This window comes from Hydra vulgaris, chromosome 07 (assembly GCF_038396675.1).
Source record: "Hydra vulgaris chromosome 07, alternate assembly HydraT2T_AEP".
Classification (NCBI taxonomy): domain Eukaryota; kingdom Metazoa; phylum Cnidaria; class Hydrozoa; order Anthoathecata; family Hydridae; genus Hydra; species Hydra vulgaris.
Window position 1 is genome coordinate 30,498,586 of NC_088926.1, and position 27,917 is coordinate 30,526,502.

Sequence of the window (27,917 nt, forward strand, 5' to 3'; positions counted from 1 at the left end):
TCATGATGGAATACAACACCTTTTCGATTTGTCAAATCGGGCCGCTTTTCTTTAACTGCATTGCTCAAATTTGTTAGTTATTCAATGTAGACATCTGAATTGATCATTCGGTTGGATGGTAAAAGTTCAAAGTAGACAATTCCTTTGTAATTCCACCAAACTGATAACATACTTTCTTTTGATGAATATCAGCTTTTGATGTTGTTTGAGCTGGTTCACCTGGCTTGCTCCATGATCTTTTCTGATTGACATTGATGTAAACAATCCATTTTTCATCACCAGTTATCAATCGTTTTAAAAATAGATCATTTTCATTACGTTTCTTTAATAAATCACAGATGTTAATGCGTTGTGTTAAATGATTTTCTTTTAGTTCATGAGGAACTCATATATCGAGTTTTCGTACATAGCAAAGTTGTTTTAAGTAATTACTGCTTTGATTTGGTCGTCATCAACTTCAACTGGACGACCAGAGCGTTTTTCATCCTTGAGTGAAAAATCACCAGAACGAAATTTGGCAAACCAATTTTGACACTGCCGTTCTTTTAAAGCTTGGTCACCATAAACAGCACATAACTTTTTGTGAGCTTGATACTAAAGGAATGATAAATCATTTGCGTCTTCATGATTTTCAAATTGAAAAGCATGCAGCATCATAAGTTTCCAATTCCATCAAGCCCAATTCTTGTTCCAAACGACCAAAACTTAGTAATGAAAATATTTTAAAGTTTATGAAAAGAGAATCAAAAAATGAATTACTGGCTAAATGTGTCCCTAAGGACAGATTTTCATTTAAAGATATAGTACATCCTGAAGCTGTTCGAGGTAATATTCTATCCAAAAATTTCAAGATACCAAAAAGCAATGTTACAATTGAATATCATGAAATTTTGTGAAGAAAAACAAGTAGAGTTAAAAAAACTATTTATTGCAAAAAAGCAAATTTAAGAAAAATTTAGCATTAGTGTTGATGAGTGGACAAATAATACAATTGTAGTTGTACACAATTCATTTATGTGACGCTACATTCACCAAAGGAGCAATATGATCTTGGATTGACTAAAACATGATGAGTCATGCAACTCAAAAGAAACAATTCGTTTAGTAGAATCTACATTAAATATGTATGGGTTAAATTTAAAATCTGACATTGTTGCATCAATACATGATGGCGCGTCAATAAATCAACTGTAATACAATCATGCAATTCATTTGACAGTGTTAAGTGCATTATATTCAAAAACTTTGCAGGCCCAATCAAATAATAAAACAGAAAAACTTTCTGAAACTTATGATGATGAAGATAACGAATACTTTAATTCCAATATTGATGAATATTTTTCCAGCAATGCAAATATAAATTTTATTGAGAACGAGAACTTAAAAGAAGAAATATTGGAACTAACCAAAGATATAAACTGTGTGATAAAAGAAAAAAGAAGAATATGCAAATTTTTTAGGAACTAACCAGTTGAAAACAGCATTCCGCAAATCATGCTCTTGAAAAGCAAGGCAAAAATTTTACCATATTGTTAGATTGTCGTACGCGCCGGAATTCCTTAATTGATATGAAAAATTGTTTCATATTATGTGACCCTATCTATATGACTTTAGAGGAACTAGTTCCTCTAAAGTCATATAGATAATAATATGAACTTAATAACTGTAACTAGTTCCTCTAAAGTCATATACATAATAATATGAACTTAATAACTGTAATGGTTCCATCTAATGAGCATATTCCATGCTTTAAAGAGCTATATTGGAACCTTTAGCAGAAGTTGTGATTGAATTAAGTAATAAGTTGATTATTTCTAAAGGAAATATGATTTTTGTTTTCAATCAACTTAAAAAAATTGGCACACCTTTGGCACTGAATATGTGTATCAAGCTATTTAAAAAAATCAATCAATGCCAAAAAACATCTATAGTTTCTCTACTGATGTTTCTTCACAATGGCCAATATCTGCAATCAAATTAATTTTTATCATATTCATCTAAATATAATGAAAAATTATTTGCAAAACAAATATATAAACTTTTATTTTGTAAACCGGAATCTAAAATGCCCATTGAAGTTGAAGTAACAGCACAGGAGAAAGATGCATCTTTTTGTGAAGACTTTATAACTTTTTATGAAGACTTGATAACTCTTTGTTAACATTTTTAGCATTTTTACCAAAACAAATCCATGAATCAATGCAACTCGAAAAAGAGCAGAAAATTATTAAAGAAAATTGAAAAAGAAGAAATAAGACCAGTTTTACAAAGCACTTCTTACAATCTTACGATTAGTATTCTATCTATTATAAGTTTCATTTTCTAAAGGTTTTGAGGTTAGTAAATCATTTCTTTCTAACCTCAGTATTTAGATTATTCTCGAAGGCTTCCACTCTTCTTCAGTAACTTAAAGGGTACTGCAATTTTCTAGTTTTTTTTCCTTGCATATCAACAAAACCTCAAAACTCTTACCCATTTTTATATTTTCTTTATTCATCCAGCCTACAACTTTTTAAGTCTTCAGTTAACTGTTTCTTTATTCTTTAACCCTACCCTTTGTTTTTTAGTAACTTATAACTTACAAGTGGTTGTTTGCAAGCACTTGTAAGTTATAAGTTAAAAGAAAATAAAGGGTAGGGTTAAAGAATAAGTGAAAAAAGTCGCATTATTAGCTGGGGCTGGGGTCCCATTCACTTACTATAGGTTACTGATAGTTTGAAGTGAAGGAATTTTTTTTTTTAAGTCTAAGCCTTTTTTAAGAATACATGATTTCTTACTGAATTATATCATTTATCTCAGCATTTTTAAATTTTTAAAAGTCAAGAAGCATTTAATAGAAACTTGAACAAGTAAAATTAAAAACGAATTTTTCAACCTAATGCTTTTAATTGTTATTAAACTACAAAATTTGCAAGAAATTTTTTCTGATATTATTTCTGATATTATTAGTCTCGAACTACAGACTTTCCGTTTACGAAGTCAATGTCTTCAAAAAGGAAAACAATTAATATACCTATTTTTAAAATTATTTTTCTTCTTTCCATGTAAAAAATAAATTTAATTAAAATTAACTAATATAATTGATTTACTGCAAAACTAATTATTGAATATTGTATTGTCATCAAGCAAGAGTATATATGCAAAAGTTGAAGAAAATCTATCATCAGAAAGTGACTCAAAAATTGATTGCAAGATTTGATGCTCACATACGTACAGAGACGAGGAGTTAATAAAAACATTGGGAAAAAAAATGTTTTTTCACTTTTTAAATTGTTAATTTTGTATATTGACCCATCAAAATTAACTTTTTATATTTGCAAATAATTTTTTAGGCAGCTATTACAGATATATATAGTTAGTCAAGACAGATAGTCAACATTTTACTAAAGTAAGTCTAGAGTTGTTTATAATAAAAAAACTAAAAGGTTTTCTAAAAGTTTGTTTTTAAAATTATGAGCTTTAAAGTATAAACAAACATACTTTTACTATTGAAGAATTTTATTTTTGAAAAAATTAGAAATTTTAAATGACCATATGTCATAAAAATACAAAATGCTTTATGCTTTAATAATCAGAAATTGATTTTCTCATTAATATATACCAACCCACAGTGTATCGCTTCATACAAGCTAGGTGGACAAAAATATTTTGTTTTGTAATTTCATTCCTAAGAATGTAGTTAACAATATTTTGGTGTTTTATTGATTAGTTACGCAGTAGGGTAGCCTGGGGGAGACAGAGGGGCAATTAACCCACACGTTTAAACTTTAAAGGGGGGCCAAAAAGTTAATTTTACTATAAAAAGTATTTTTTTTTTAAATTTTATTGTAAAAAAAGCGATATTTTAATTACTTTTAAGTTTTTAAAAGTTTTTGTCTTGAAAAAGATAATTAAGTAATAAAAATAAATACTAAATTTCAACACATAAATAATGTAATAAAATTTTGCCTAAAATAAAAATATACTCACTACAAGTATACAAAATATTAAAATATAATAACTACACTACGTAAAATAAAAAAATATTTTATTAATAATTATCATTAGATGACTCATTGTTATTTTCACTACCTGATGAATCGGACTCTAAATAATTTTCATCGCCACACATAATTCTATTTTCAACAAGCTGTGGTGGTATTATAGGTGAAATAATTAAATTCAAAACTTCCAACAGTAGGTTACCAGTTTTCTTACTTGACAATTCTCTGTGTGAGTTGATGACAGGATCTGATGTTACCAAAAGTATATTGAGCAAATCTATATTTGTGCAAATACGTGAATATTTTCTTGTATGGTCTTCGCGGAATTGACAAAAATCTTTATTGCGAGCTTCTTGAGACTCTTCCGACAGTTGTCCTATTGAAAGAAGGCATGTTTTTATAACATCCGTGCTATGTATAAGTATTTTGTGCACAGTAACAGGCATATAGTAGCACGGATACAGATTAATATAAAGAGTTTTGGTTTCAGAACAAAGCTTTTCAAATTCATAATAGTTAATATCATAGCCAGAGGAAAGTGTTCTTAATAAAATACTGGAATTTTTAATGAGATTGATGTCTAAACCCATAATCTCATCACTCATCTCTGCCTTTATAAAAAACCTGCGAGCTGTGTTCCCATCATTTGTATTCCAAAAGCCAGGTTTTGGTTTATTTACAATAAAGCCCATATGCTTTTTAAATTTTTGTTTGATATCTTTTGAACGTTTTTGGATATTAGATTTATCTTCATCGCTTCTAACTTGCCACTTTTTTAAAAAGACAAGTCTTCAATGTTCTTGTTTGGTCAACCTTGAATTTCTCCAGATGATGAAAAAGTACATTGCTGGTATATACTTACTTTAAATTCTACATTTGCCCCCTCTAACTAAATTTTATTTTTGTTTAAAAAACGGTCCATCATCATATGTGCTGCAAACCATTTTATTACGAATTTTGAAGCCATACATGAAATTTTTAACTGCAAAGACCTCTCTGAATCTCTAGTCACATCACTTAGATCAGTAACACAAAATCTTTGCAAAATAAAAACCAATAAACGAGAATTTCTTTCTTCTTGATTATGTCTTCGCCATTCTTCAAACAACTCCATTTTTGAAAAAGAGCGCACATGATCTAAATGAAATTTAATAACAAAACATTGTGGATTTATGTGGTGAAAATTTTTTCTTTGTTGTACACCTTAGGACTTTAGCTATACACTGTTAATAAATTAGCTTGGATACATGTGGATACAAAAAGTCGTATAAATTTAAAAATTAAAAACCAAAAAACATTTACAATTTTAACCCAGTTTTTTAAACCATATTTTAAAACATATTGCTTAACTTTTAAATAAAATATTTAATGTAATTAAATAGTACTTACCCTCAAAAGTAAAATCCATCGCTGCATTAAAATGATTGCTTTCTTTAATTCTTGTTAAATGTTAATGCAACCATTGTAAATTTCTAATTAATTTTTTTCAAAAATGAAATTATATTTTAACGCTTTTTTAATTGCTTATGACTCATTGCTCTCCTTTTTAATTGCTTATGACTCATTGCTCTGGAATGTTTTTCATAATTAACACCGCAAGTTATTACTAATGTAGGACTGTTATTTTGAAAATATTATCAATTAGTCGATTTCTTGATATGACTTTTGTCCACCTAGCTTGTATAAAGCGATACACTGTGCAACCCTTCAAGTTTCATTAAAACCTGAGATGGTCCATGTTCATGACAAGTGGACCTTAATCCACCAGCCATAGAACGACCCTATTTAACTTTGCCTTAAATCAACAAATTTTGCCATTTTTTATAAAAATGGATTTGGTTTCAAACAACTTAAAATATTTTAAAATAGACACAATATTTAAAATTTTTACATTTAATATATTTTCACTGAGGCTAGTTAATATATAAAATTGTATACATAACAAGAGTAGCATAGTAATTAACAATTTCAAAATTACCATTTTATTAGGTGCTGTGTTCAAGACTTGACCAAATGCTACCCATTTCCCAGTAGAAGTAATTTGAACTTCTAAACGCCCAGTAACAGTATTATAAGAATATAGAGCAACTGCATTACATGATTCAAAACTTGTACAATCAGAAGGATACTTTAAACAATTTACTGACACACCGCATTGATCTAATGAAACCTGCAAAAGTTAAAACATAAGCAAGTTATTTTATTAAGTAAAAAATTATAAACAATTTATATCCATAAATATTCACACAAACAAAAAAACATTGGATTTTATACCATTATACCATATATTTTAAACTTTTTTTTTCATTTTCTCAAAGCTAAAAATTTTTTATTTTTGTTCTTCTTTTGTTTTGCATGTATGCAAAACAAAAAGCTTTTTTAAAAATTATGTTGTCTAAAAGTCTTTAGTAATAAAACTGTTTTATTTGCTCTTGTAAGTCATTTAGATGTATTAAATCAAAAAATATGGAAGAAAGACTTTTCGTTTTTAAAAAATGTTATTTAAATTTGGAAAAGTATGCCTGTAAGAAATAAGGTAACAACATTTTATATAACATAACTCTAATAAAACATCATCCTTAAACCATTAAACGCTTAGAGAAGATTTATAAAAAGTTTGGCAAGCCACTTATAACTTATATAAAATAGATGACAATTGGATATTAATACACTAGGTTGTAGCCTTGAAGGATTAGTTAATAGCAAAAGGTTATACTTATTGTAGTAAAATGAGATATCCATAAATATTCACACAAAAAAAAACATTTGATTTTATACCATTATACTATGTATTTTCATTTTATTTATCATTTTTTCAAAAATAAAAAATTATTATTTTAATTCTTCAAAAGTATTTAATGTAAAATAATGTTGTATGATAATGTAATAAGTATAAATTTATCAAAGTTTATTCATTTATTTAATATTATTTACAATCAACTGCTGTTAAAGATCATTTTTAAATATTTTTTTACCAATTATAGAATAAAATAACCAATATAATTTGTAATTAATAATAATTTGTTCTATTTAACAGCTATATCTAACGATTATGTATTTTGTATGTATAAACGCTTAAAATAGTACATTTAACTTGATTTTGCATGTGTGCAATTTCTCTGTTTAAAGTTTTAGTAATGTGGAACAAAATCTATATTTAAAGTTTTAGAACTGTAAGACAAGTTTAATAGGATTGCGTGGTAGTCTTTTCATCTGCATATATCAAATACTAAAACTATCTTCATCCATTTCTTTATTGATCATATCACACAATAAGTCACCACCAAATTCTATGTTACTGCCTAATTCACTGCGAAAATTCACTTTCCAATTTAATTCTACATTGAATAATTATAGACTAGTTTTGTTTTTCCAGACAAATAAAATGTTAACTAAAATAGGCAAGGTTAAAATAAAAATATATAGTTATCCTACTTATCCAAGGCAAACAAGTTACCTCCTGAAATACTCCATTAATGATCTACCAGATAGAGAGCTTCCAAACATTGGAAATACTTTAAGGTTTAATATTTTTTAAATGTTAAATTTGAAAACTTAATGTAAATTTGTTCTCCTTAAATTAAATCTATGTAACTCAAAATTATATTTTAACTCTTAACACAATATAACTCTTAACACAATATAACTATAAATTCAGGTCTTGCAAGGAAAATATGGGTTGCCCACATAAAAACGATGGACTTCTGCCTTTCAATCTAATCTAATTTTGCTATCTAAATATTCAATCTAAACAGAAAAAAAAAGATTAAAACAAAAGTTAAATGACTAAGAACCTATTCTACATGCAAGAAATTATTTATAACTTCTTTCAGATAATCCTTGTCTTCCTCTGAATCATTATCTTTCTCTCTTTCATCCTCCAGAAAGGTTAAGCTTCTTAAAATGTTAGATAATCTCTTACTTATCTCTGCTTGAAATCTGATCAGGATATTTCAAAAAGCAAATCAAGTTCTTCTAAAAACAAACTTTGATTCGATTGTCAAAAATAAAATTTGTTTCTAAAAATAAATTTTGATTTGAGTGTCAAAAGTTTGATCTCTGATTGACTGAACCAATCGGAATTGTACTTCCAAATCCATCCTTTTTTCAAACTCTCTGAACTTCTTTCAACACTTGGTTGTTTTCGTCCTCTTTGACACATTTGATGTCTTGACAAACAAGATTAAATCCATCGTTTTTATGTGGGCAACCCATATTTTCCTTGCAAGACCTGAATTTATGCAGATGAAAAGACTACCACGCAATCCTAATAAACTTGTCTTACAGTTCTAAAACTTTAAATATAGATTTTGTTCCACATTTCTAAAACTTTAAACAGAGAAATTGCACACATGCAAAATCAAGTTAAATGTACTATTTTAAGAGTTTATACAAGAGAAGAAAAAACAGAGTTTAGAAAAAAATGTATTTGTTACAAGTACCTGAAGTTTCTAAAAATGATGATATTACATCAAAGCATTTGGGTTTTTAATATAATTCAGATGTCTCGGAATCTAATTATGTTTCTTGTAAACAGAAAAAGAATAGAAGGATTCTCTTAGAGCAAGTAACAAACTTATTAAAACTTATGCAAATGAAAAATTATTGAAGCAACATCTGCTACAAGGGCTACAAGGTACAATTCAATTCATAGAGGCCATAATAGACAAGCTAGTATTTTTAATGGTGTTAATGTTGATATCAAAAATGTTAAAATTTCTACATTGTCATGGAAACCGATATCTAAGTTTTTAGAAACAGGGTGACTTTATTAGAAATGAAATCCTATATAGGTTAATAGGCAAGAGATTAATGTTACACAATGACACTAAACTTGCAAAGCGAGTTTGTAAAAATAACATTTCTGTTAGAAATGATAGACTGGCATTAAGTGCGTTTACTTCAGATGTCACAGATTCAGAAGACATAATTTTAGGTGTTCACTTGATTAAAAACTCATAAGGAGAAATTGCGGCAAAAGAATTTTTTGACATTTTTCAATGATTTGATTGTGTAGATCAGGTTTTTGCAGTTAGTTCAAATATAACCTGCAATACTGGTAAATACCACGGAGCAAAGCAACTCTTACTAATATTATTAACACCAAAATCTTTTGAGTTCTCTGTAGACATCATATATATGAAGTCCACATTTTACATTTGTTAGAAGTTTTGTTTGGAGATACTAAGAGTCCACAAAAATCACTTTATATTAGATTTAAAAGAATCTGGCCAGAGATTTTTAATGAGGTAAATAGGCTTGGTAATGTATTTATCTTTGATTTGAGCACTTTAGCTTCTGGTTAAATTTTTTATGTAAAAGATAAAGAAGCCCTATATATTTTAACAATTCAGATGACAAAAGTTACACACAAGATATTAACAGTTAACAAGGAGGAAAAGTTTAACGACCCAGCTTCTTTATAAATGTAATGTATGTACCACGGTTCCTAAAAAGTAGAATAGCTGCCTCTGCTCAAAGATGCGACTTAAAGGCGTTAAAAGTCTCTTTTGATCTCAAGAAACCTTTTTGCTCTATGAAGTATCTATGAAGATCTTGGAAATGTTCTAATAAAAAGCTTAAAACGTCATACATATTATTTAGATGAAAAACTAGTTGTTATTGCTTTAGCTGACAAAGACCTGGCTGATATCACAAAGGTAGAAATGATAAAAAGCTTGCTCATTAATGTTAAGCCAAAGATATTCAGACCCGGTCCACCCACATAAGTTCTTAACTTAGATAGTAATATGACTCTTCCTATCCTTGTTGGTCTAGAAAGCTAGATCCATTTTGAAATTGTCGGTGTGTCTGAGGAAGATGTTATTCAATGAATTAAGGCATATTCTGGCTGTTAGGATGATTTAAAGAGCTACAAAAAGCTTTTTCAGTTTGTGAAAAATATACAACAATAAACTGCGCCGAGAGAAATATTTATCTACTCGAGATTACGTTTATGCAAGTAAATCTGAAGATCAAAGGCAAAACACTTGTAGCAAGAGAGGAGAGAAAGACGATACCTGCTGATGTTACACAAAACACGAACCTTGACAAACAAGGCCTCTGCGCGGAGAAACAAGTTGAGCGCAGTACTGCCAGGGACATGGTCGAGATTGAACCTGGAACTTCTCACTTGAGGTGAGCACTCTGCATCTACACGAATACAGCATGATAATTTTTGTTCAATAAATCAAAATAAATATAAGATGGATGTGAGATTAAAAAAGAATTTTACTTTAAAAAGTATGCTTCCGGTGAAACCTAATTTATAACAGTTAAAAATGTTATTGAAAAGTTAAATATTGAAAGAAACTGACTTTCTTTATAAATTTTAGTGTGCCATGCTAGACAAGAATAAAATGAGGATAGAAAACTAGGAAAGAATAATTTCAGAATAGAATGTTTTATCATAGAAATAAAGAAACCTTACTAGAAAAGAATTTTTACAAATAATATTTTTTGGCAGAATTTTTGAAAAGAAACTTGAAATACTTTCTAAGAAAGAATATCTTTTATTAAACGTAAACAACTTGCTTGGAAAGAATTTTATTTAATAAATGCGAAAAACTTGCTAGGAAAGAATTTTATTTAATAAATCTAAAAAACTTGCTACGACAGAATTTTATTTCATTAATCCAAAAAAACTTGCTAGGTCCTAGCAAGTTTTTTTGGATTAATGACTTTTGGATTGGATTTTTTGGATTAATGAATTTGGATTAATCACTTTTATTATAAAAAATAATTCTGTCCTAGCCTAGGACAGAATTATTTTTTATAATAAAAGTGAATCACTGATGAATATTCAGAAATTTCAGATAATCTTTATTATTTCACAAAGATTTTGTTAGAATTAGATTATACTTATAATCTATAATGACGATTAAATGTTTCTTCAAATCAAAAAACTTACACAATTCAAAAATATATTGATATTAGCTTATTATAAAGCAATAATCGTATAGTCTTTTAAGGTTGAATTCAGGGCCGCCGTGAGGGGGGGTCTACTGGGTTGTTTTGTCCCGGGCGCCAGGTCGACAGGGGCGCACGAAGCCGAATATAAATAATTTTTTTTTTCATGTTTATTTAAAAAAAAGATGAAGTACTGGGAAGCAGCGTGGAAAATAAGAAATCAAAAGCAGCCGGTCAATTTGACCAGCTAAAACATATAATAGACGGTCAATTGCTTTTTTTGGCCGGTCAATTTTTTTTAGTTTAAATTTTCAACTTTGTAATGAAGTGCTTTATAATTGGACTTTTTAAATAAAAAAAGTAATTAATGCTTTAAAACTAAGAAATTAGCATTACTTTCAATTTGAAAGTAATGCTAATTTCTTAGTTTTAAAGCATTAATTACTTTTTTTATTGTATTTAAAACTAATGTTTTGAAAGTTTCAAAACATTAGTTTTAAATAAAGCGATTCTTTTTATATAGCAGAAACTCGCAAATAAAGTGAATACTAATGATTAATTTAACAACCCGCTGAAGAAAATGTTTAAAATTGAGGTAAATATTTAAAATAACTGCTGAAGTAAATGTTTAAAATAACTTTAGTGCACGGAGATTTTCATTCAATTAAAAACGGAGATTTTTTACTTTATTAAAAAAAGAGATTAGATTAAATCCAAGTAGTTTGATATTGATATAAAATATTAAAACAATTTTATTAAATTTATTTCTCTAATTTTTAAAATCTCTCAAATTTAAAACAATTTTGAAACACGTGATATCGATGTGATAGTCTGATAGACCCAATCAAGAAGAAATTCAAACAGTTCTTTGCTTATGAGCGGATGCTGTTTCAAAAAGAATTAAAACATGTCTGGTTTTAAAAAGAAAGATTCTGGTTGTCAAGTAAGAAAGAATGCTGCTCAAAGAACTGCGAATGAGGAAAAGAACAAACGCACTCTTCAAGACTGTGGTATTACAGTTACAAAAAAAGGAGAAGATGAAAGTCCTACTGCTTCAAACTCTTTCCTGCCAAGTCAATCGATTCAAGTAGTAAATAGTTTTCCCCGTGAAAGGATATTTTCTCATTTGATTAATTCAATGTTATATAAATTTTTAACTTATTTTTATAGGTTGGAACCGAAAACGATGTCACTGACATTTCTGAAAGCTCGGGAGAGCCCCTATCAAAAATCGGAATGGTAGCTGTGAATGAAGAGAATATTTTGGTAAGTTCTACCTCTTTAAAAGAAATGATGTTAATAAACTTTTAAGCTAATAAAATAAGATTTTTTAAAATTTATTCTCAGGTGTTGCCAACAGAAGAACCCATCGCTACCATTCCTTCCAATGATCCTGCTTTGTGGGCAGCACATCTTTCCAAAGTGGAAAGAGATTCTGTGCTTCTACAGGGGCTTCCTCGAAATCCTTCAGCTTTCCCGAAAGATTCTAATAAGAAGAAGGTTCCTGAATCAATTTTCTACGAAACTTCTCTCAACGGGGAGAAGACATGCCGAGATTGGCTGGTCTGGAGTGTATCTAAGAAATCATTTATTTGCTTTCCGTGTTCTCTGTTTGGAAGCAAACAATCTTTTGGGATCGGACACCAGTCGCACCTTCTAAGATGGAATGATGGAATAAGCTGCAACTGGCACAAGCTACCTGAGAAAGTCAAAAGTCACCAGAATAACGCCCAGCATCGAAACTTTTACAAAGAATGGAAAACGGCGCTAGAAAGCTTAGAAAATCAAAGCGGAATAGATGCAGCTCTTGAAAACTCGATAAGAAATGAAGCAGCCAGATGGCGTGAAATTCTACGATGCATCTTAGATGTTACTCTTTTTTTAGCGTCACGAAACCTTAGTTTCAGAGGTAAATCTATTTACAATTATTCTATCGTGATACCGACTATCTTTAAATCTATTTAGCTTATATTTATAAGATTAACTAGATATTTTGGAAATCATTAAATAAAACAAATCCTTCTTTATTCTTTTAAATAAATATGTTATAATATTCATAAATCATAATATAAAATCATCATAGAATCATCATAAAATAAAACAAATGCTTCTTTATTGTTTTAAATAAATCTGTCTTATTATTATAATTTTTAGGTTCATCAAAAATGATTGGAGAAGACGACAATGGCAACTTTCTAGCTACCCTAGAGCTCTTGGCCAAGCACAACAAGACTCTTCAACTACACTTAGAAGAAGTTTCCCGTTGCCAACAAGAAGGTAACAAAATGAATGCCCATTACTTGGGCTGAAGCACTCAAAATGAATTCATCAAAGAGTGCGGAGGAATCGTTCACGGTGCCATCATCAACGAAGCTCATATGGCCATCTACTATTCCATTCTTGTGGACGGGACTCCGGACGTCTCTCACACCGAGCAAATCACCTTTGTTCTCCGCTTTGTATACTTTGGTACTGACAAAAGATGGACCATGAAGGAGCGCTTTCTGAGGGTCAAGAATCTTGAAAAAAAGATAGGTGCTGACATTGCCAAGCTTATTATGGACGTCTTAGAACAAAATGGAATCGATCTCAAAAACTGCAGAGGTCAAGGATATGACAATGGAGCGAACATGTCCGGTATATACAAAGGAGTACAGGCGATTATACTGCAAAAAAATCCTCAAGCTCTCTATATGCCATGCAGCGCTCATAGTCTCAACCTTGCTGGTGTTCATTCTGCTGAATCTTCGGTTGAAGTCAAGAACTACTTTGGCCGAGTTCAGTCACTTTACAATCTTTTCAGTGGAAGCCCTAGTCGGTGGAATGTCTTGATTGAAACCACTGGTTTGTCCCTTCATCAAACGTCGCAAACCAGATGGAGTGCGCGAATCGAGGCCGTGAAGCCGTTAGTCAAGCGATCCAGGGAAATCCTCGAATCTTTGAAAAAGCTCCGCGATTTTGATCTAACAGCTGATCAATTGAATGAAGTAAAATCTCCGGAGAATTAGGTTCATTCATTCGAGTTCATCGTAATGACAACCTTTTGGTATAAAACTCTTCAATCAATCAACTACGTGAGCCTTGCACTCCAATCAGAAAATATCTCCTTGGACGACGAGATGAAACTCATTAAGATTCTTATTGAAGATCTAAATTGACTGAGATCATCTTGGACCAGCATCCTTAATGAGGCACGTTTGATAGCATCTGGTCTTGCTTCTTTTGGTTTTCAATCAGAATTTGTGAAGAAGAGGACGAAAAAAAGGAAGACCTTTCACGAAGAGGTGAGGAACACCGCTCATTTCCATGAAGACGAAGCAAAAGAGTTTGAGGTGAGCGTATTCAATACCGCTCTTGATACTCTTATTCAGCAGGTCAGCGATAGATTCCAAGCTGCTGAGAAGACGACGAATATGTTTTCGTTCTTGTGGTCATTGAAATCTCTTGTTATGTCAAATGAAGAAGAATCAGAAGAAAGTGTTGAAGCACCTATCCAATTCGAGAAGAAATGCAAGGTCTTGGCACAAATCTACGCGACCGATGTTGAGGAAGAGAAACTTATTGAAGAGGTCCGCCACCTCAATGCTCTGAAGCGATCCAATCTTTTTGGTCCAAAAGAATCTCTCACTTCCATGACGTTATTGAATGGAATATACCAGAAAGGTCTTCAGCCGCTCTTCGAATCAGTCTGCATTTTGCTGCGCATCTTCAACACCATCCCTGTTTCTGTTGCGGAAGGCGAGAGATCTTTTAGTAAGCTTGCTCTAGTTAAGACAGCTTTAAGGTCTACAATGAGCCAAGAACGACTCACGAATCTTCTGGTTATTTCCATTGAGCATGATCTTGCCAAAAAGTTGTGCTACGGTGAAGTGATTTCCAAATTCGCCATGAGTAAAGCTCGAAAGATCAATTTCCTCCGAAGTTGAAACAGCAATAGCTGTTGTATTCTAGACAAATTTTTGCTCTTAACATCCAATAGTGTTTAATGATTGTCTTTGGTCTGTTTTTACCATGTTCTAGTGTCGACTTTATCATTTTATGTTTGAGTGTATAACCAAGTCAAAAGACCATTGCAATTATCTAGAAATAAACTGTTCAAATGTTCATTAATTAAAATTAAAAAATTCTATATTCTTTTATCCTCTTTGATTTGTTATCAAATGGCTTATTATATGTATTGAATTATGGATCATTAGATCAGCTTTCACTTTCAGTAGGGCGCTTGGGAAATTTTGACCCTGGGCGCCGCAAAGGCTCACGGCGGGCCTGGTTGAATTGAAATATTTAAAATAAGCTTAAAAGGGCTGATATTCTAAACCTGTTTTGTACATCAATTTGGAATTAACTGGTTTACTCATAGTTTAGCATTTTGATGCGTTAGAATAAATATTTTGAAGGGCTTTATGCAGTAAACTAATTTAATAAAAAAATGCAACTAAGATTTGTGCAAATAGAATATTACATAGTAAATTTGAGATATTTTATTAATAAAATATTTTGAATTTTAAATGAATTTTTCTGATCGAACCAAAATTAATGCGATTATAATTATTTAACATTTATTCAATTAAAAATCATAACTGTAATTACCAAATTGCGCGCAAATTCTTTCTTAAAATTTCTTTGCTAGCACGTTTTTAAAATTTCTTTTCTAAAATTTCTTTGCTAGTACGTTTTTCCAATTTTCTTTGCTAGAAAGAAAATGACTTTTACTTGTGCGATTTCTATCCTAAAAAAGTCTTTGCTAGCAAGTTTTTCATTTTTCTTTGCCAGAAAGGATATATGTATTTCTTTCTTCTTTTCTATCCTTCAATTATTCTATCCTAAAAAGTAATCATGTTTTTTTCTATCATAGCAAGAATTTTCTTTTTTTCTTTCCTAGAAAGGCTTTCCTGAATTCTTGAACCTGCCACCTAAATTTTTTATTTAAAAATATGGCAACATGGGTTGCAAGATTTTATAAAAATAATTTAATCCGTTTACAAAGACCGTTTTATATAATTTACTTATCGCGTGTAGTCTTTTTATGATTTTGCTTATATTTTCATTAATTTATTTAAATTAGGTAATATTTTGTTAAAAAGTGAAATAACAATTTTTTTTATTGAGACAGTAACGTGAAGAGAAAAAACAAACAGCCATGTTAGTTAATCCTCCTAAAACATAGTTAAAAATAGAATAGTTGGAAGTAAATTGTACAGAAATAAGTATGTTTAAAAAGTAGAAGAGATATCTCTTTTTTTTTTTAAGTTTTTCTAAAATATACGTTGAAATGATATGATATAAAAATAAATGCAATATATTTACCTAACGTAAATACAGTACTATCTCTCTAACTCGAACTTTATCAGAAAAAATAAAAGTTCAAATTGGAGAGATTTTTGAATTATAGAAAGTGAATTTTTATGGCGACATTTCACGGTGACTTATAATTGAATATAAAAAATCGAGTGACATATAATCGAATTATGAAGGTTTTCGAATTAAGGAGATTTGAATAATAGATATTGTACTGTACCTACAAAGGCAATCAACTAATTAAAAAGACAAAGCAACCACAGCATTTGCGCAACAATCTAATAAATGTTGTTAGTCATTTATATTTTATTTTAATTTAAGGTGCACTAAGAAGTCTTTCGGTCTTATAAAAGCATTTGAATAGAAGTTCACGCTTTATTTATTTGGAAGATTTGAATTATTCTGTTCTATCTGTCTCGATCTATTAATTTGCTCTCCACTATGTTGAATTCTGAGAAGCAAAATTTTATTATTTTATAAAACTGCTTTTCTTCTGTTATACTAAAATGACAAAATTAATATTCATAAGTTAATTTAAAGTTGAATAATTTTGACTGTTGTTATGCAACTATATATCCTTGTTTATTTGTCCTTGGAAACAAAACAAAATTCAATATCGCAAACAATCACTTAAATATTATTTATAAAAACGCACTTGTTTATTTATTTACTTTTTTAAAAAAGAAAATTTTTGTACATTAAAAATAAATGATTTAAGATGTTCTAAGACTCTAACAACATCTAAATCAATTATTTTTTAATGTACAAAAATATCCTTTAAAAAAAAAAAAATAATAAAATAAAAACAAACACTAATAAAGAGTTTGTTTTTTTATAATCCTCAATGTATAACTTCTAAAAAAATGAAAAATATATTATTTTGGTTATGAACTTAAAGTTAAAAGAAACTTAACTTAAAAACTTAGTCTCAAATAAATTTTTTATTTTTTTTTATTTTTTTATTTTTAGTTATAAGTTTGCCGTTTAAAATTAATTACAACTCTCGTATTGGTAATATACACATGGCGGGGGCAAGAAGAAGACAAAATAGTCTTATCCCCAAGCTCCCAATAATCCGTAAATAATATAGCTATCAAACCTTGTCATTAAAAATGTTATCAAATATAAAAGAAAAAAAAAGAAAAAAAACAACAACAAAAAACAACAAAATACAAACAAACAAACAAACAAACAAAAAAAAGAAAAAAAAATAAAGATAATAAATTCTAAAACTTATTTTCAAATATAACTGAACACAAAGCAAAAAAAGAAGAAAAAAAAAAAAAAAAGATATTCGAAACTATATATAATTGTTTTTAATTATTGCGATTAAGAATTCTTAATTAGGAAATATAATGAAAAGAATTTAAACTTCTATAGCAAGACCTTTAGTTTTTCATAAAAAGAAAATAAAAAATAAGAAATAAGTTTTTTAGTGAACTAAGTTTTTAAACCTTTGCAAATAAAATGAAAATATACTATAAAATATTTTAAAGGCCAACAAATAAATATAGCTCTAGAAGAAGTCCTTCATGTTTTGATTAATTAAAATTATTTCTTTTAGTTTTGATTTAAAAATATTTATGTTTGCAAGCGTTTTGATGTCATTTCAAATTACTTTACTCCATAGTTGTGGGCCTCTAGCTGTGGTAGAAAACTTAGTGGCTTCAAAGTGATTTTTAGCTTAAACATAATTATTGTTTGCGTGTCTAGTAAGGTATTTGTGCTGTATTTTTTTAAATAGCGTTTTAAAAATATTTGGCATCGTATCGTTATTGATTTTATACATAAAAATTAAATGATGATATATATTTATTTGGTAAACATTTAAGATTTTTAGATTAATAAATAGTGGTTGTGAATGAGAGAGACGGTCTGCGTTGGATATTATTCTTATGGCATGTTTTTCTTTGTTAAATAGTTTGTTTAGTTTTTTTTTATTGGTGCTGCACCAAGCAATGTTAGCATAAATTGAGATAACAATAAATAAAAGAGAAGTAGATATATTTTAAGCAAGTTTGATTTAGATAAGGTTTTACCTTATAAAGTATGCCAATATTTTTAGATATTTTAATTTCGATTAATTTTAAATGGTTTATCCATGTGATATTTTCGTCAAGAAGAACACCTAGAAACTTCATTGAGTGTTCTCTTTTTATAAATTGATTCCCGATGCTAATATTTGGGAGCTTTAGAGGAATTTCGCCTCTCTGATAAAGCGATGAAAAAAAATATACTTAGTTTTGGTTAAGTTTAATGACAATTTATTTGTATTAAACCATTCAGTTACTTTTAACAGTTCTTCGTTGACTGTTTTTAATAGAGTTTTTATGTTACTATGGGAATAAAATAAATTGGTATCGTCAGCAAACAAAACAGAGTCAAAAATATTCGAAGCTCTGCTTAAGTAGTTAATGTAAATTAAAAACAAAAGCGGTCCTAAAATGAATCCTTGAGGAACTCCATAAGTGATTGTCCTATTGTCAGTTTTACCACCATCATAAGAAACATACTGCTTTCTATAAGACAAGTAGCTTTTAAACCAAACTATATTTGCATTCTTAACTCCGTAATTTACTAGTTTTTTTACTAAGATATGGTGGTCAACTGTGTCGAAGGCTTTGCTAAGGTCTATAAAAATACCTAATGTATACTCTTTTTTATCAAAGGCTCGAAAAATATCATGAACGAGTTTAAGAATAGCATGATCAGTTGAATGACCTTTTTTGAACCCAAATTGTTTGTTGTATAAAATATTATTTGTTTCTAGAAAAAAGAATAGTCTATTATACATTATTCGTTCTAGTATTTTAGAGAAGCAAGGAAGAATGGAAATAGGTCTATAATTAGAGACATTAGAAGGATCACCCGATTTGAAAACTGGTGTAACTCTTGCAGTTTTAAAACTTTCTGGAAATATTTCTTATTTTAAAGAAAGATTAAAAATACGCAACAGTGGTGTTATTAAATAATGCATAGATTTTATTACAACATTACTGCTTATTTCATCAACTCCTAATCCTTTGTTTAGTTTTAATGTTTGAAAAGCAATTAATAACTCATTTTTAGTCAGTTTATTGTTGGTCATTATTGTATTGTTAGCAGTTAAATATGACTCTACGCTAAATTTACCAAGTTTTAGTTTTAAGGCTGAATTTGATCCTACACTAACAAAAACTTGGTTAAATGTTTTTGCAATTTTTGATTCATTAAGTATATCAACGCCATTAGAATTTATTGTTTTTGGAAGACAAGTAGTTGAAAAATTTTTTTTACCAATTAATTCTTTAATGACATTCCAGGTTTTCTGAGTGTCACCCTTGAATTTTAGTAATTGACTTGAATAGTATATTTTCTTTGAACGATTTATAACTTGCTCAAAAATGCCTTTATATTTTTTATAATTGGATTCATTAGCAAATGATTTTTTTTTAAGAAATTTTTCGTACAAACGTTGTTTCTTTTTTGATGATTTTAATATTCATGTAGTTATCCATGGGTTCAAATACATATTAGATTTCAGAGCCGGATTTCAGATCCAGCTTTTTTTGGTCTTTGAGATAGCTAACTTCCAGACATGGAGCAAACTCCAAACATTTATATGTTTATACTTATATCAAATAAGGATGCTTTGCAAAAAATTGCTATGATTGGAGGCTGGGAACAAAAAAGCTCCAAATTTTGTGCCCCCCCCTGCCCCAAACGTGAGAGCACCAAGTTGATGAAGTATTTTTTGTACTGTTCTCAACTAGACTTATATTCATCCATAAATTTTAAGTTTCATAGTATTATCTTTCAGCGTTTAAAAATAATGACCATATAAAATTTATAACCCCCTCAAATTGAGGGGGGTTTAAACTTTATATGGTCATAACTTTTGAAAGCTAAAATATTTTACTATGAAATTTAAAATTTATCGATGAATATTAGTCTAGTTAAAAACAGTACAAAAAATATTTTATCAACTTGTTGCTCTCACGTTTGGGGCAGGGGGGGGCACAAAATTTGGGGCTTTTTTGTTCCCAGCCTCCAATCATCGCAATTTTTTGCAAAGCATCCTTATTTGACATAATTATAAACATATAAATGTTTGGAGTTTGCTCCATGTCTGGAAGTTAGCTATCTCAAAGACCAAAAAATGCTGGATCCGCCACTGGATTTAATAATTTTTGTTATCTCTGGAAATGCATTATTGTAATGTTTTTGAAATATTTGAAGAAAATTTTCATAGGCTTTGTTAGTGCTTTTTATTTGCAATATATTTTCCCAGTTTCCAGAAGATAAAGATTGATTAATAAGTTCAATAGAAACGTCATTAATGATTCGTTTGGTTATTAATAATAAATGGTTATTAATAATAAATTATTAAAAATAAATCGATGCACAGATTGCAGAATAGCTTTAACACGGGACAAAATTAATTTTTTGTTTGTTTTGGATTTTTAAGTTAAATAATTATTTTAAGGGCACTTGTTAAACTTAGAAAAAATTACTCCATAGACTTTTAAGCATTTACAATTGTCCGACGTTTTTAACCTATTTTCGAATAATTTCGAGTAAAGTTTTTTAAAAAACCGGTAAGCGATAACAGAAAAAATAAAAAACCGGTAAGCGATAACAGAAAAAATAAAAAAAATAAAATGCTTGCTCCATGCAAAACAAACGTTTTCTAATCGATTCGCTAAAATAAATTACAGTAATCAAATATAATGTAAAAAGTCACCCAAAAAAAGTTTTATTAAATTAGTTCAAGCGTTCATGACCTGGTTTTTTTGCCTGGTTTCTACTGATTAAAGTGACACTCCGCTAATCGCACAAAAGGGCTCAATAAGTGCAAAAAAAAAAAAAATTTAAATCTATAATCATTAGCAACTTCATAAAAAAAATATTTGAAACTGTATCTAAGTGAGGATAACGAAAAGCGCATTGTTTGAAAAAGTTAAATAAAAATATTGTAAATGCACTTTTTAAAAGACGCGTTAAAGTATATTTTAATCACTTTGAAATTATTTTTTCATTAGCAAAACATAGCGGCAAACCTACATTTAAAGAATCCCTGGAAAGAATTTAGAACTTTTAACAAACTTCAGCTTTAACACTATAAAAACAAAGTAGTACTAATAACACACGCAGGCGAGTTATTTTTTAAACAAAAGAATTGAGCTAGGTTATGGTTTCTGCAATGTTAAAAGTCAGTCCTCCGCTAAAAAAACACGTGGGTAAGATGGACCAGAGACTCTTTTATACATTACCACCATAAAATGTTCCATAACGCCTTTTTTCATATTTGTCAAATGTCCAGTTTTGAAACAATTCTGCCCCACTGTGCTATGGCCAAAACATGTAATGAAATATGCATTCAATACTTTAAAAATCGCAACTAAAAGTTACACTAACTTAGCAAATTAAGTTTTCATTCATATCTAATTTTAAATACAGAGTTTAAAATAAAATATTTACAAAAACCTAATATTTATTTCACATATGAAATAAATATTAGGTTTGCATTAATGGAAACTTAATTTGCTAAGATAGTGTTATATATATATATATATATATATATATATATATATATATATATATATATATATATATATATATACATATATATATATATATATATATATATATATATATATATATATATATATATATATATATATATATATATATATCAACAGGTGCAGTTTTACGACTACGATGGGACATTCATTTTATTCAAATTAGTGCCCCTGTATATATTACACATACGCGCGGCTATGGTTACGTTTATTGAGAGTTTGATACAAAAGAGACAAAAAATTCACGGGGACATTTTTGTTTCCGAAGAAGTTTCTCTCCGTAAGTATACTTTCTTTTTTTAGAAAAAAAAAGAACCCGCAAGTTACTTATGAAAAGTGAAAAATGTTTTGTATCGACTGAAAAATAGTTATAATACACAAATGAGTGCTGCTACATAGAATGAGGAATTAGTTTTGGAATTTCAAATATTTGTTAAACTTTATTTAATTTATTTTTACATGTGAAAAACTTTAAAACCTTGTATAAGGTTTTACAATATATTAAAAGTTTAAAATATATTAAAAAAAGGTTTTAAGATAATAATAATAATAATACAAAAAAGTTTTTTTTTTCGGCGATAATAGTGAATATAGATATAGAGATTAAAGATTTTTTACAGTAAGCAGATATATTGAGCAATTATTATAATATTCATTAAAAGGAAGACTTACAAACTCTCCATCTTTAAGTAGTGAGGCTAGCAATAGCAAAAGAAATGTTATCATTTTTTAATTCTCGATGAGTTGAACCAAGCGTTCGCTTAAATTTACAGTATAAAAGTTAAGGAAGTAATATTTTACCTATATTTCACATTAGAACCCAGTCCAATCTAAATTTGTTTGTTTACTCATGAAGTTACGCCAAAACAAAACAAAAAAATACATTAACTTTATCTAACTTTTGTTAATTGCTTAATTTGAGGCATTCGGAAATGCAATAATAATTAAGTTTGCGTATATCTTTTAGTTATTTCAAGTTGTCTTTGAAGCATTTTTAACAGTTCATAACAAAAAAGTTATTTGTATCGATATCGTAGCGATAAATACCTGGTTATAAAATATATTTTAAATCCCAGGATATTTTTAATACATGTTTGATAACTTAGGAACGCATTTGCTATTTTGAAAAAGGGTTTTTTGTTTTGTTTTTCGCATTACAGTTTTAAAAGCTAATTAATGAAATATTTTAAATAAAAAACAAACACATTTTATCGTTTTAGAATACTATTTTTTTGCACATAGATAAGTAAATTGATATTATCGAAAAAAATTCTGTTAAATGCAGTGAATAAACGTGGTTTATTCACTGAAGCTTACTAAGCATATTCAAGCAATTTGTTTCTATTGACGCATGTTTCTATTGCCCACCGTCAAACTCTGTCGTAATTATTTTGTTAACGCAAAGTAATTACGCTTGTAGTTTCCGCGTGTTTTTTTTTTTTTTTTCCATTATTATTATTATTATTTTTTGTCAGTTATCTATTAATGTAAGTCATTACTTCCCAGTGCAGTTTGAAATTGTAATTAAAATAAAAAATTCAACGTAAAAGCTGCGCTGATTTTTTTTTTTTTACTTAAACCTATTTCTTCTATTTTATCTTAATGTTAAAAGACTTTTGAATAAAAAGGTCACAACGTTTGTCATTTTGAATAAAAAGGTCACAAAGTTTGTCATTTTGAATAAAAAGTTTGTTAAAGTTAAATTAGTTTTAACTTTACGAAAATTATTTTAAGAATCTATTTTAAGGACAAATATTTTAACACGTTAAAATGGCTTATCTTTCCATGCTTTATATTATGTACATATGTTATTTATTTAAAATATAATGAAGACTATAATTTAGTGAAATAAGAAAAAATCTGATAACACGGTTTAAATAACACGTGTGTTATTTAAACCGTGTTATCAGATTTTTTCTTATTTCACTAAATTATAGTCTTCATTATATTTTAAATAAATAACATATGTACATAATATAAAGCATGGAAAGATAAGCCACAAACATAGTTTCATGATATATTGATTTTATTAAGGAAAAAGAGTCAGAGAAGGGCATATCGGGACAGTGGGGCATAACATCACAAATAGATATACACCACCACAGAAGTTAAAAAACAGCTGGATTTAAAAGCAGCAAGCAAAATTACAGCATCAAAAGATACGAACACAAAATTGAAAGTAACAAAAAAACAAACGGAAAAAAGTAGAATAAAACTTCTTATAGAATTTGAAATAATGACTCACTATGACAAGTGTAATTTCAACTTTAATCTCATTAGTAGTATCGGTAAAAACAATTGCACTAAAAAAGAGTTTAAAATATTTAGAAGATTTAAAAAAGCTAAATACGATTTAAAAAAAAGGAAAAGTAAATTTGCTATTTTAGTTTCTTAGATAAGAAACTAAAATAGCATTGGGCAAGACGAAGGAATAGAATTGAATAAAGTATGATAAAAACCAAGTAAAGAAACAAGGAAGTTATATAAACAAAACAACATTTCAAATAAAGAAAAATAACACTGTGTTTATCTATCTGTTGTTCATTCTATAAAATTGCTAAAAAAATTAAAATACTTAGTTATGTTTGAAGCTTAATATCTCACCTAAAAAATTTTTTCAATTCTTTGTTTTTTTCAAAAATCTTTTTTAATGTAACATTTTAGATTATTGTGTTTCATTAATGTAAAAAACAAGTAGATTTCTAAAAAAAAAAGATCCTTTATTAATGTAGTTATTAAGGTACTTTCAGAATTCCTTACGGTTTAATCACAGAGCACTGCGAAAGAGCGTTTAACTAGGAATATCACGCTTTCTTCCTAACCAATTTTTTAATTTTTAACCTTACCAGAAAAATTTATACATTTTTGATCATTAATATTACAAGAGTAGCGTGTTTTCCCATTATGTCCGTCTTCTCACAGTTTTTCTTATAGCTTTTTTTAGGCTAAAAACAACTTAACAGCGGTTTCATATACCTATAGCTTGCTTACATAATGCAATAAAGCAAGCTTTTTTTGGAAAAAGTTTAGCAATATAAGTTGAGCAATAACATTTTGCAACAAATTATCATTAAATGTAAGTTGCATTTAATTAAAATTTGTTGCAAAATGTTATTGCTCATTTAAGTGTCAGTTCATTGTGGTACACCAACTTATATTGCTAAACCTTTTCCAAAAAAAGCGACATGCTTGTGAATTTAGCTACCAATATTTAATGTTTGAAGACAATAGCTGTTTGAAAACTATGAAATCAAAGGCGAAACTTGGCTGTGCTGTGATTTTTCTACAATAGATTTTCCAATACAGTTTTATATTTGACCTTGTTTTAACAATGGAGTATAAATAACTTGGAATGATTTTTTTCTCATTAGGTTTTCATCAGTACTATCACTAAGCTAGCTAAATAATTAATAAAACAATGTCTAATTGTATTAAAGAACTTTACCCTAATTACCTCATGTATAAATTATTGACATTATTGAAACTTTTCAAGTTTGAGAATTCCGCGTATTTGTTGGTATAGCTTGCCTGTATATCTTAAATTGTAAACAACTAAGCAAAAAACGTACTTCTGACCCACTAGCCGTGGTACTGATGTTATCATATAACATTGTTTTACATTAAATACTTCCAAAGAACAAAAATAAAAATCTGTTAACTCTAAAAAAACGAAAAAAATAAAAAGTGTAAATAAAATGTATTCCGTATTTCTAAATTTTATTAATAGTTTCAATATGTATTTTTTTATTTGGATTTCTGTGGGTATCTCTTCAATTTTTATATAACAGAGATAGGTCATTTTTTACCTTTAAAAAAATATTTTTTTTATTGAAAGCATGCTTCTTCAAATCCAAAATCTTCTTTTGACGAAGTTTATTTTACTACAAAAAGTATAACTTTTTACTATTTACTAATTCATCAAAGGCTTAAACCTAACTATAAAAATTTTGAGTAAAAAAACACGTATAACAATTGACTTATATTTTATTACAGTTATATATTTTATTCTTATTCCTTCATTACCTTTTCTCTATTAATTAGTTTAATTTTTACTCTATAAATTGTTATTTAAAACTATTTTTTAACTTTATTTCAATTGGTAATCACAAGACAAGAGAGTGTCATATTCATTTACATTTTTTTATGCCATAATTTAACTTTATTTGGTTAATTACAAAAGATTGCTGTTGAGTAGACAAACAAAGAAATTTTCCTTATTTTGTTAAATTTTCAAATAAAGTATTAATTTATTAAAATGTTTAAAGGTTTAAGGATAATGCTTTATGAGAGATAGTTATTGAGAAATATATCAGAGATAATTATTGAGAAATATATCAGACTTTTATTTAGTTACACTTGCGTGCTTAATATACGGGAAGTTTTTCCACCCACCCCAAACTTAATAAGCTTGAGATGGGTGTTTGAATATGTTTGAGGTGGATGGAAATGTTAATTAATTAGCTTAATAAGTTTCCACGTTTATTAATTTTTACTTTTTATCACCAAGAAAAATTATAAAAAAAAAAATCGGTGAAAACTGGCCATAAAAATTTGATAAAAATAAACCATTTTAGGTAAAATCAGGCTTTAAAAATCGTCGATCTATAAAAAAGTATCATGAATTTCGATTAGTCGAAAATGAGCTTTTGGTTTATTTCTTATCATAGCATAAGACTTATATATTAATATTAAATATTATTGAAATTATGATAAAGTAGCTGTTATAAAATGTGCATTTGACCACAAGCTATTATTTTTTATAAAAAAATAATGATTTGAATTTGTGAGGTTTTTATTGTAAGCTTACAAAAAATCCTCTTTTAATTATCCTTTATTAAACTTGGTATAAAGATGCAACAACGAGCTCAAAATAACCCTTGCACCAGCTTAAGAATTGCACTTTACATATAGTACATCACAAGTAGTCTGGTACACAATTTACATCATCTGGTACAACCGCAAGGCCGTTGTACGGTACAACTGAAATTCACTTAAACCAATATGAAGAATAATCAATACAAAGTTTGTTTGTAACATTCCTGTAGACTTTGTATTAAATATTCTTCAAAGACCAGCAAAATTAGATTTAACAAGAAAAATTATTATAAATCTTTTAAACGTTTGCAACATTTGATTTTTCAGCATTTAGCATTTGGTCATTTAAGGACCAAATGCTGGCTTGAATGGCATATCTAAATCTGATCTACATCGTCATACTGCCAATAAGCCAGCTCATCAAAAACTTGCCAAATAGTTTCAGAATATTTTTTGTCTGACTTATCTGATTCATAATATTTTTTGTTTCGTCTTAAATTTTGTAGTATTGACCAACTAAAATTTTAAAATATTTTTTTAAGTTTGTTTTAGTGTTGATAAACGATTCCACCCTGATAATTTTTCCCAGCAAAATATTTCGGCAGCAGCTAGAGATTTTTTTGGAGGCAAATATTTCTGTCTTTTGTTTTTTTTTTTTATTTTTTTCTTAATTTACTTTTAGGTGCCCCAAGAAGTCCGTACGGTCTTATCACAGAGCATCTTTCTTTAATTTGTAAAGATTCCAAAAGTCACATGCTTGGTCTGAGCGCTTACATTCATAAGAATTCACCAATAGGTCGGGGAAGCAAGGTTTCAATTTACAGACTATTCTTTTATGTGCTTTCGTTTTGAACTACTTCACTCTTTCTTTTTGTTTTATATCGTTCTCCTTCATCTCAAGACTGCACTTTTTTCAATGTTATTTCTGATAAAATTCACCAAGCCTCTTTTCTTAATCCTACTTTATACAAAAAAATATAAAAAAAGTAAAATGACTTAATATAAACTAAAATAATTTGCTAAGTTATAATAGAAAGTTATCAATTTCAAAATGTTACTATTAGAAGTACATAAGCACGTTGTCAATGGAAAGAATAAAACTTTTAAGTTTAGCTTTAAAAACAGGATAAGAAGAAAGGAAATCAAAATTTTGCAAAACAACCTTATTCTAAAGACATGGTGCACGACAACTCTTCAGCCAATATCGTTGTTGTTGGTGACTTTAATGCTCATCACATTGAATTGCTTGGTTCTAGTGACTCTGCAAATATTATGACTAAAAACTTTTGTATTTCTGAATCTCTAACACAAATATTCATCATTCCAACTTGCTTTCCAGACAATCCAAATC

At 28.5% G+C, this 27,917-nt stretch overlaps 2 protein-coding genes across 2 annotated transcripts in view; one reads left to right on the top strand and one right to left on the bottom strand.

The window, feature by feature from the left end:
- Positions 1 to 22,575, bottom strand: part of LOC101235710 (uncharacterized) — a 34,769-nt gene extending 12,194 nt beyond the window's left edge. The window contains exons 1-2 of the mRNA XM_065801618.1: positions 22,424 to 22,575; positions 5,962 to 6,153 (exon numbers count right to left, since the gene is read on the bottom strand). Of these exons, the coding sequence (XP_065657690.1) occupies positions 5,962 to 6,153; positions 22,424 to 22,477 (246 nt within the window). The 5' untranslated portion in view covers positions 22,478 to 22,575. The remainder of the gene's footprint in view (positions 1 to 5,961; positions 6,154 to 22,423) is intronic.
- Positions 11,700 to 15,154, top strand: LOC136082407 (zinc finger MYM-type protein 5-like). The gene is made up of 3 exons (XM_065801617.1): positions 11,700 to 12,158; positions 12,240 to 12,801; positions 13,047 to 15,154. Exons 1-3 carry the CDS (start codon positions 12,129 to 12,131, stop codon positions 13,199 to 13,201), a joined length of 747 nt encoding a protein of 248 aa, XP_065657689.1. The 5' UTR covers positions 11,700 to 12,128; the 3' UTR covers positions 13,202 to 15,154.
- Positions 22,576 to 27,917: the final 5,342 nt, after the last annotated feature.